Genomic DNA, 9,973 nt, shown 5'->3' on the forward strand with positions numbered 1-9,973 from the left:
AACACTATGGCGGCGACCTCCTGACATCAAAATCCTCCTGATATCAATATCTCCTGATATCAATACCTCCTGATATCAATACCTCCTGATATCAAATCCTCCTGATATCAATACCTCCTGATATCAATACCTCCTGATATCAATACCTCCTGATATCAATACCTCCTGATATCAATACCTCCTGATATCAATACCTCCAAATATCAATACCTCCTGATATCAATACCTCCTGATATCAATATCTCCTGATATCAATATCTCCTGATATCAATACCTCCTGATATCAAATCCTCCTGACATTAATACCTCCTGATATCTTAATCCTCCTGATATCAATACCTCCTGACATTAATACCTCCTGATATCTTAATCCTCCTGATATCAATACCTCCTGATATCAATATCTCCTGATATCAATACCTCCTGATATAAATACCTCCTGATATCAATACCTCCTGATATCAATACCTCCTGATATCAAATCCTCCTGATATCTTAATCCTCCTGACATTAATACCTCCTGATATCTTAATCCTCCTGATATCAATACCTCCTGATATAAATACCTCCTGATATCAAATCCTCCTGATATCTTAATCCTCCTGACATTAATACCTCCTGATATCTTAATCCTCCTGATATCAATACCCCCTGATATCAATACCTCCTGATATCTTAATCCTCCTGATATCAATACCTCCTGATATCAATACCTCCTGATATCAATACCTCCTGATATCAATACCTCCTGATATCAATACCTCCTGATATAAATACCAGTCCCTTGTAAAACTATGTGGCAGATCCTGACCCTGTTTGTGTTTATTCAGGAATGTGACTGATCAAATCCCAGTGTTCAAAGTACGTCAGGGCTTGAGAAATAAATAATTTAACTGTTTGAAAGTATAAGGGGATATCGGTGAACAAATGCTGTGGTCAAGGCTGCTTTGACCCCAGTATGCTGTGGTCAAGGTTACTATGGTGCCGGTATGCTGTGGTCAAGGTTACTATGGTGCCGGTATGCTGTGGTCAAGACAAAAATGGTGCCAGTATGCTGTGGTCAAGGTTACTATGGTGCCGGTATGCTGTGGTCAAGGTTACTATGGTGCCGGTATGCTGTGGTCAAGGTTACTATGGTGCCGGTATGCTGTGGTCAAGGTTACTATAGTGCTGGTATGCTGTGGTCAAGACAAAAATGGTGCCAGTATGCTGTGGTCAAGGTTACTATGGTGCCAGTATGCTGTGGTCAAGGTTACTATGGTGCCAGTATGCTGTGGTCAAGGCTACTATGGTGCCGGTATGCTGTGGTCAAGGTTACTATGGTGCCGGTATGCTGTGGTCAAGGTTACTATGGTGCCGGTATGCTGTGGTCAAGGCTACTATGGTGCCGGTATGCTGTGGTCAAGGTTACTATGGTGCCGGTATGCTGTGGTCAAGGTTACTATGGTGCCGGTATGCTGTGGTCAAGGTTACTATGGTGCCGGTATGCTGTGGTCAAGGTTACTATGGTGCCAGTATGCTGTGGTCAAGACAAAAATGGTGCCAGTATGCTGTGGTCAAGGTTACTATGGTGCCGGTATGCTGTGGTCAAGGTTACTATGGTGCTGGTATGCTGTGGTCAAGGTTACTATGGTGCCGGTATGCTGCGGTCAAGGTTACTATGGTGCCAGTATGCTGTGGTCAAGGTTACTATGGTGCTGGTATGCTGTGGTCAAGGTTACTATGGTGCCAGTATGCTGTGGTCAAGGTTACTATGGTGCCGGTATGCTGTGGTCAAGGTTACTATGGTGCCGGTATGCTGTGGTCAAGGTTACTATGGTGCCGGTATACTGTGGTCAAGGTTACAAATGGTGCCGGTATGCTGTGGTCAAGGTTACTATGGTACCGGTATGCTGTTGTCAAGGTTACTGTAGTGCCAGTATGCTGTGGTCAAGGTTACTATGGTGCCAGTATGCTGTGGTCAAGGTTACTATGGTGCCAGTATGCTGTGGTCAAGACTACTATGGTGTCATTATGCTGTGGTCAAGGTTACTATGGTGCCAGTATGCTGTGGTCAAGGTTACTATGGTGCCAGTATGCTGTGGTCAAGGTTACTATGGTGTCATTATCCTGTGGTCAAGGTTACTATGGTGCCAGTATGCTGTGGTCAAGGTTACTATGGTGCCAGTAGCCAGTATGCTGTGGTCAAGGTTACTATGGTGTCATTATCCTGTGGTCAAGGTTACTATGGTGTCATTATGCTGTGGTCAAGGCTCTTATGGTGTCATTATGCTGTGGTCAAGGCTACTATGGTGCCAGTATGCTGTGGTCAGGTGGTCAGGTCTGCTGGGGAGGGACCGTAGCTGGTGTGGTCTGCTGGGGAGGGACGGTACCTGGGGTGGTCTGATGGGGAGGGACGGTAGCTGGGGTGGTCTGCTTCGGAGGGACCGTAGCTGGGGTGGTCTGCTTAGGAGGGACCGTAGCTGGGGTGGTCTGCTGGGGAGGGACCGTAGCTGGGGTTTGTCTGCTTAGGAGGGACCGTAGCTGGGGTGGTCTGCTTCGGAGGGACCGTAGCTAGGGTGGTCTGCTTAGGAGGGACCGTAGCTGGGGTGGTCTGCTGGGGAGGGACCGTAGCTGGGGTGGTCTGCTTAGGAGGGACCGTAGCTGGGGTGGTCTGCTGGGGAGGGACCGTAGCTGGGGTGGTCTGCTTAGGAGGGACCGTAGCTGGGGTGGTCTGTTGGGGATGGACCGTAGCTGGGGTGGTCTGCTGGGGAGGAACCGCAGCTGGGGTGGTCTGCTTAGGAGGGACAATACCTGGGGTGGTCTGCTTAGGAGGGACCGTAGCTGGTGTGGTCTGCTGGGGAGGGACGGTAGCTGGGGTGGTCTGCTTAGGAGGGACCGTAGCTGGGGTGGTCTGTTGGGGAGGGACCGTAGCTGGGGTGGTCTGCTGGGGAGGAACCGTAGCTGGGGTGGTCTGCTGGGGAGGGTCTGTAGCTGGTGTGGTCTGCTTAGGAGGGACCGTAGCTGGGGTGGGCTCCTGGGGAGGAACCGTACCTGGGGTGGTATGCTTAGGAGGGACCGTACATGGGGTGGTCTGCTGGATAGGGACCGTACCTGGGGTGGTCTGCAGGTGAGGGATCGTAGCTGGTGTGGTCTGCTTAGGAGGGACCGTAGCTGGGGTGGTCTGCTGGATAGGGACCGTAGCTGGGGTGGTCTGCTGGGGAGGGACCTTAGCTGGTGTGGTCTGCTTAGGAGGGACCGTACCTGGAGTGGTCTGCTGGGTAGGGACCGTAGCTGGTGTGGTCTGCTTAGGAGGGACCGTACCTGGGGTGGTATGCTGGTTAGGGACCGTAGCTGGTGTGGTCTGGTTAGGAGGGACCGTAGCTGGGGTGGTCTGTCGGGGAGGGACCGTAGCTTTGGTGGTCTGCTTAGGAGGGACCGTAGCTGGGGTGGTCTGCTGGGGAGGGACCGCAGCTGGGGTGGTCTGCTTAGGAGGGACAAAACCTGGGGTGGTCTGCTTAGGAGGGACGGTAGCTGGGGTGGTCTGCTGGGGAGGGACCGTAGCTGGGGTGGTCTGCTTGGGAGGGACAGCAGCTGGGGTGGTCTGCTAGGGAGGGACCGCAGCTGGGGTGGTCTGCTTAGGAGGGACGTTAGCTGGGGTGGTCTGCTGGGGAGGGACGGTAGCTGGGGTTGTCTGCTGGGGAGGGACCGTATTTTGGGTGGTCTGCTTAGGAGGGACGTTAGCTGGTGTGGTCTGCTGGGGAGGGACGGTAGCTGGGGTGGTCTGCTGGGGAGGGACCGTAGCTGGGGTGGTCTGCTCAGGAGGGACCGTAGCTGGGGTGGTCTGCTGGGGAGGGACCGTAGCTGGTGTGGTCTGCTTAGGAGGGACCGTAGCTGGGGTGGTCTGCTTGGGAGGGACCGTAGCTGGTGTAGTCTGCTTAGGAGGGACCGTAGCTGGGGTGGTCTGCTTAGGAGGGACCGTAGCTGGGGTGGTCTGCTTAGGAGGGACCGTAGCTGGGGTGGTCTGCTGGGGAGGGACCGTAGCTGGGGTGGTCTGCTTAGGAGGGACCGTAGCTGGGGTGGTCTGCTTGGGAGGGACCGTAGCTGGGGTGGTCTGCTTAGGAGGGACCGTAGCTGGGGTGGTCTGCTTGGGAGGGACCGTAGCTGGGGTGGTCTGCTTAGGAGGGACCGTAGCTGGGGTGGTCTGCTTAGGAGGGACCGTAGCTGGGGTGGTCTCTCTGTACTCAACTCTGGTTGCGTCCCAAATGGCACCCTATTGGTTAAAATAAATGCACTATAAAGGGACCATGGTGCCATACTGCCACTCAGGACAGTCCCCCAGTTTCAAAGACATTCATTTTCCCTTTCCCCCATTTGTCACAGGCCCTGAATCAGATCTGACTGCACTATTTAAAACCCTGATGAAAGCAGTTCACTGTGGAAATGTCACTAGTTTTATTAAATGTATGGAATTAGAGTGACGGAGTGTACAGATACGTGTTTCTTTTTGAAATCACTATTTACTGGGATCTGGGCTGTGGGATGTGTCAGGGCTGAAAGGACCTGTCTGTCAGTAAGATGCTTAGCAATTAAAAGTGTGTGTGTGTGTGTGTGTGTGTGTGTGTGTGTGTGTGTGTGTGTGTGTGTGTGTGTGTGTGTGTGTGTGTGTGTGTGTGTGTGTGTGTGGCAGGATGCTTAGTAATTAACCACATAGAAGAGGCATCAAACCCAACTCTCAGCGATACCAGGACAATGTGTTGACTGTCTCATTATATTTAGGATGAACAATGTGTTGACAGTCTCATTATATTAGGATGAACAATGTGTTGACAGTCTCATTATATTAGGATGAACAATGAGTTGACTGTCTCCTTATATTTAGGATGAACAATGTGTTGACTGTAGACAGTCTCATTGGTGTCTCTGAGAGGTCTTTGGCCTGGTTTGCTAACTGCCTCTCTCAAAGAGTGCAGTGTAGAAAATCTCCTGTCTCAGCCACTGCCTGTCACCAAGGGAGTACCCCAAGGCTCAATCCTAGGCCCCACGCTCTTCTAAATTTACATCAACAACATAGCTCAGGCAGTAGGAAGCTCTCTCATCAATTTATATGCAGATTAGGCAGTCTTAAACTCAGCTGGCCCCTCCCCAGATTTTGGGGTTAACTTTTTATGGCTGCAGGGGCAGTATTGAGTAGCTTGGATGAAAGGTGCCCATTTCAAACGGCCTCGTACTCAATTCTTGCTCGTACAATATGCATATTATTATTACTATTGGATAGAAAACACTCTCAAGTTTCTAAAACCGTTTGAATTATATCTGTGAGTAAAACAGAACTCATTTTGCAGCAAACTTCCTGACAGGAAGTGGAAAATCTGAAATCGATGCTCTGTTCCAGGGCCTCCCTATAAATTTGCTTGAAATGTATTAGTATACATGCACTTCATACGCCTTCCACTAGATGTCAATAGGCAGTGAGAGAAGAAATGGAGTGTATAGCTTGATCTGAGGTCAAAAGAGAGCCCTTGGAATGACATGACCCCAATTTCCTGTGTTCAGGAAGGCGCGAGAAGGGACTCTGGATTGACTTCTGAAAAGCTGTCGTTATAGACGGCTACTATCTCCGGCTTTGATTTTATTTGATAAATGTGACAATATCATCGTAAAGTATGTTTTTTCAATATAGTTTTATCAGATTTTTTGGAGATTTCCGTTCTCTGCGTTTTGTGATTTTGGACCGTTTCGCGCCACTTGGCTAGCTTTCCTTGCTAATTCCACTGGAGAAGAGGACATTCTACAACCAAACAACGATTGTTCTGGACAAAGGACCCCTTGTACAAGATTCTGATGGAAGCTCAGCAAAAAGTAAGAACAATTTATGATGTTATTTCGTATTTCTGTGGAAAATGTTTAGTACTAGTATCCGCCATCTTTGCATGCGCTGTCTCGCTATAACGTAAACTGTATGTCGTACTAAAGTTATTTTTAGAATTCTAACACGGCGATTGCATTAAGAACTAGTTTATCTTTCAATTGCTGTCCAACATGTATTTTTTAGTAAAGTTTATGTATGAGTTATTTGATTAGATTAGGTGCCTCTCCAAGATTTCACCCGACATTTTGTTTGCAGTTTGGCTACTATTCACATTGTAAAACCACGATTTGTGCCGCTAAATATGCACATTTTCGAACAAACCATATATTTATTGTGTAATATGATGTTATAGGACTGTCAGCTGATGAAGTTTATGAAGGTTAGTGAAATAATTAATATCTTTTGCTGGTTTTGTCGCTATCGCTACCGTTGCCTTGAATCAATGCTGTTGTGTGGTTGGTTATTGTAGTAAGCTAATATAATGCTATATTGTGTTTTCGCTGTAAAACACTTAAAAAATCGGAAATATTGGCTGGATTCACAAGATGTTTGTCTTTCATTTGCTGTACACCATGTATTTTTCAAAAATGTTTTAAGATGAGTATTTAGGTATTTCACGTTGGTGTCTGTAATTACTCTGGCTGCTTCGGTGCTATTTGTGACGGTAGCTGCAATGTAAAACTATGATTTATACCTGAAATATGCACATTTTTCGAACAAAACATAGATTTATTGTATAACATGTTATAAGACTGTCATCTGATGAAGTTGTTTCTTGGTTAGTTTGGTTGGTTCTTGGTTAGTTTGGTTGGTTTTGTGCAAGCTACCTGTGCTGTGAAAAATGTCTGTGCTTTTTTGTATTTGGTGGTGATCTAACATAAATATACGTGGTGTTTTCGCTGTAAAACATTTTAAAAATCGGACATGTTGGCTGGATTCACAAGATGTTTATCTTTCATTTGCTGTATTGGACTTGTTCATGTGTGAAAGTAAAAAATTTCTAAAAAATATCTTGAATTTCGCGCCCTGCACTTGGACTGGCTGTTGTCATAAGTGTACCGACATCGGGCTTGCAGCCATAAGAAGTTTTAAACACTCTACAAGAAAGCTTTCTAAGTGTCCAACAAGCTTTCTCTGCCCTTAACCTTGTTCTGAACACCTCTAAAACAAAGGTCATGTGGTTTGGTAAGAAGAATGCCCCTCCCCCCACAGGTGTTATTACTACGTCTGAGGGTTTAGAGCTGGAGGTAGTCACCTCATACAAGTACTCGGGAGTATGGCTAGACGGTACACTGTCCTTCTCTCAGCACATATCAAAGCTGCAGGCTAAAGTTAAATCTAGACTTGGTTTCCTCTATCGTAATCGCTCCTCTTTCACCACAGCTGCCAAACTAACCCTGATTCAGATGACCATGCTAGATCACGGAGATGTAATTTATAGATCGGCGGGTAAGGGTGCTCTCGAGCGGCGAGATGTTCTTTACCATTCGACCATCCCGATTCGACACCAATGCTCCTTATAGGACACATCACTGCGCTCTATACTCCTCTGTAAACTGGTCATCTCTGTATACCCGTCGCAAGGCCCACTGGTTGATACTTATTTATAAAACCCTCTTAGGCCTCACTCCCCCCTTTCTGAGATATCTACTGTAACCCTCATTCTCCACATACAACACCCGTTCTGCCAGTCACATTCTGTTAAAGGTCCCTAAAGCACACACATCCCTGGGTCGCTCCTCTTTTCAGTTCTCTGCAGCTAGCGACTGGAATGAGCTGCAACAAACACTCAAACTGGACAGTTTTTTCTCCATCTCTTCATTCAAAGACTCAATCATGGACACTCTTACTGACAGTTGTGGCTGCTCATGTGATGTATTGTTGTCTCTACCTTCTTGTCCTTTCTGCTGTTGACTGTGTCCAATAATGTTTGTACCATGTTTTGTGTTGCTACCATGTTGTTGTTATGTTGTGTTGCTACCATGTTGTTGTCATGTTGTGTTGCTACCATGTTGTTGTTATGTTGTGTTGCTACCATGTTGTTGTCATGTTGTGTTGCTACCATGTTGTTGTCATGGTGTGTTGCTACCATGTTGTTGTCATGTTGTGTTGCTACCATGTTGTTGTCATGTTGTGTTGCTACCATGTTGTTGTCATGTGTTGCTACCATGTTGTTGTCATGTTGTGTTGCTACCATGTTGTTGTTATGTTGTGTTGCTACCATGTTGTTGTCATGTTGTGTTGCTACCATGTTGTTGTCATGTTGTGTTGCTACCATGTTGTTGTCATGTTGTGTTGCTACCATGTTGTTGTTATGTTGTGTTGCTACCATGTTGTTGTCATGTTGTGTTGCTACCATGTTGTTGTCATGTTGTGTTGCTACCATGTTGTTGTCATGTTGTGTTGCTACCATGTTGTTGTCATGTTGTGTTGCTACCATGTTGTTGTTATGTTGTGTTGCTACCATGTTGTTGTCATGTTGTGTTGCTACCATGTTGTTGTTATGTTGTGATGCTACCATGTTGTGTTGCTACCTTGTTGTTGTCATGTTGTGTTGCTACCATGTTGTTGTCATGTTGTGTTGCTACCATGTTGTTGTCATGTTGTGATGCTACCATGTTGTGTTGCTACCATGTTGTTGTCATGTTGTGTTGCTACCATGTTGTTGTCATGTTGTGCTGCTACCATGTTGTTGTCATGGTGTGTTGCTACCATGTTGTTGTCATGTTGTGTTGCTACCATGTTGTTGTCATGTTGTGTTGCTACCATGTTGTTGTTATGTTGTGATGCTACCATGTTGTGTTGCTACCTTGTTGTTGTCATGTTGTGTTGCTACCATGTTGTTGTCATGTTGTGTTGCTACCATGTTGTTGTCATGTTGTGATGCTACCATGTTGTGTTGCTACCATGTTGTTGTCATGTTGTGTTGCTACCATGTTGTTGTCATGTTGTGCTGCTACCATGTTGTTGTCATGGTGTGTTGCTACCATGTTGTTGTCATGTTGTGTTGCTACCATGTTGTTGTCATGGTGTGTTGCTACCATGTTGTTGTCATGTTGTGTTGCTACCATGTTGTTGTCATGTTGTGCTGCTACCATGTTGTTGTCATGTTGTGTTGCTACCATGTTGTTGTCATGTTGTGTTGCTACCATGTTGTTGTCATGTTGTGCTGCTACCATGTTGTTGTCATGGTGTGTTGCTACCATGTTGTTGTCATGTTGTGTTGCTACCATGTTGTTGTCATGGTGTGTTGCTACCATGTTGTTGTCATGTTGTGTTGCTACCATGTTGTTTTCATGTTGTGTTGCTACCATGTTGTTGTCATGGCGTGTTGCTACCATGTTGTTGTCATGTTGTGTTGCTACCATGTTGTTGTCATGTTGTGTTGCTACCATGTTGTTGTCATGTTGTGTTGCTACCATGTTGTTGTCATGTTGTGTTGCTACCATGTTGTTGTCATGGTGTGTTGCTACCATGTTGTTGTCATGTTGTGTTGCTACCATGTTGTTGTCATGGTGTGTTGCTACCATGTTGTTGTCATGTTGTGTTGCTACCATGTTGTTGTCATGTTGTGTTGCTACCATGTTGTTGTCATGTTGTGTTGCTACCATGTTGTTGTCATGTTGTGTTGCTACCATGTTGTTGTCATGTTGTGTTGCTACCATGTTGTTGTCATGTTGTGTTGCTACCATGTTGTTGTCATGTTGTGTTGCTACCATGTTGTTGTCATGTTGTGTTGCTACCATGTTGTTGTCATGTTGTGGTGCTACCATGTTGTTGTCATGTTGTGTTGCTACCATGTTGTTGTCATGTTGTGGTGCTACCATGTTGTTGTCATGTTGTGTTGCTACCATGTTGTTGTCATGTTGTGCTGCTACCATGTTGTTGTCATGTTGTGTTGCTACCATGTTGTTGTCATGTTGTGTTGCTACCATGTTGTTGTCATGTTGTGTTGCTACCATGTTGTTGTCATGTTGTGGTGCTACCATGTTGTTGTCATGTTGTGTTGCTACCATGTTGTTGTCATGTTGTGTTGCTACCATGTTGTTGTCATGTTGTGTTGCTACCATGTTGTTGTCATGTTGTGTTGCTACCATGTTGTTGTCATGTTGTGTTGCTACC

The 9,973-nt window shown here is 46.2% G+C and overlaps 1 protein-coding gene across 1 annotated transcript; it reads right to left on the bottom strand.

Annotated features, from left to right (window-relative positions):
* Positions 1-2,446: 2,446 nt before the first annotated feature.
* On the bottom strand, positions 2,447-7,790 carry LOC120038750 (adhesive plaque matrix protein-like). The gene is made up of 3 exons (XM_038984408.1): positions 7,743-7,790; positions 3,689-4,252; positions 2,447-3,586 (listed from the first exon to the last, which is right to left on the bottom strand). The coding sequence occupies exons 1-3, from the start codon at positions 7,788-7,790 to the stop codon at positions 2,447-2,449; spliced, it is 1,752 nt and encodes a 583-aa protein (XP_038840336.1).
* Between the last annotated feature and the right edge of the window lie 2,183 nt (positions 7,791-9,973).

Source organism: Salvelinus namaycush, unplaced genomic scaffold (genome assembly GCF_016432855.1).
Source record: "Salvelinus namaycush isolate Seneca unplaced genomic scaffold, SaNama_1.0 Scaffold238, whole genome shotgun sequence".
In the NCBI taxonomy this organism is placed as follows: Eukaryota; Metazoa; Chordata; class Actinopteri; order Salmoniformes; family Salmonidae; genus Salvelinus; species Salvelinus namaycush.

What these genes read in the sequence shown, in the direction of transcription:
- LOC120038750 (XM_038984408.1), bottom strand. Translation starts at nt 7,790, where the DNA reads ATGGTACAAACATTATTGGACACAGTCAACAGCAGAAAGGACAAGAAG. An exon ending in ACAGCAGAAAGGACAAGAAG is followed by an intron (nt 4,253 to 7,742) that starts GTAGAGACAACA and finishes TTTAACCAATAG; the next exon opens with GGTGCCATTTGGGACGCAAC. An exon ending in AGCAGACCACCCAAAATACG is followed by an intron (nt 3,587 to 3,688) that starts GTCCCTCCCCAG and finishes GTCCCTCCCTAG; the next exon opens with CAGACCACCCCAGCTGCTGT.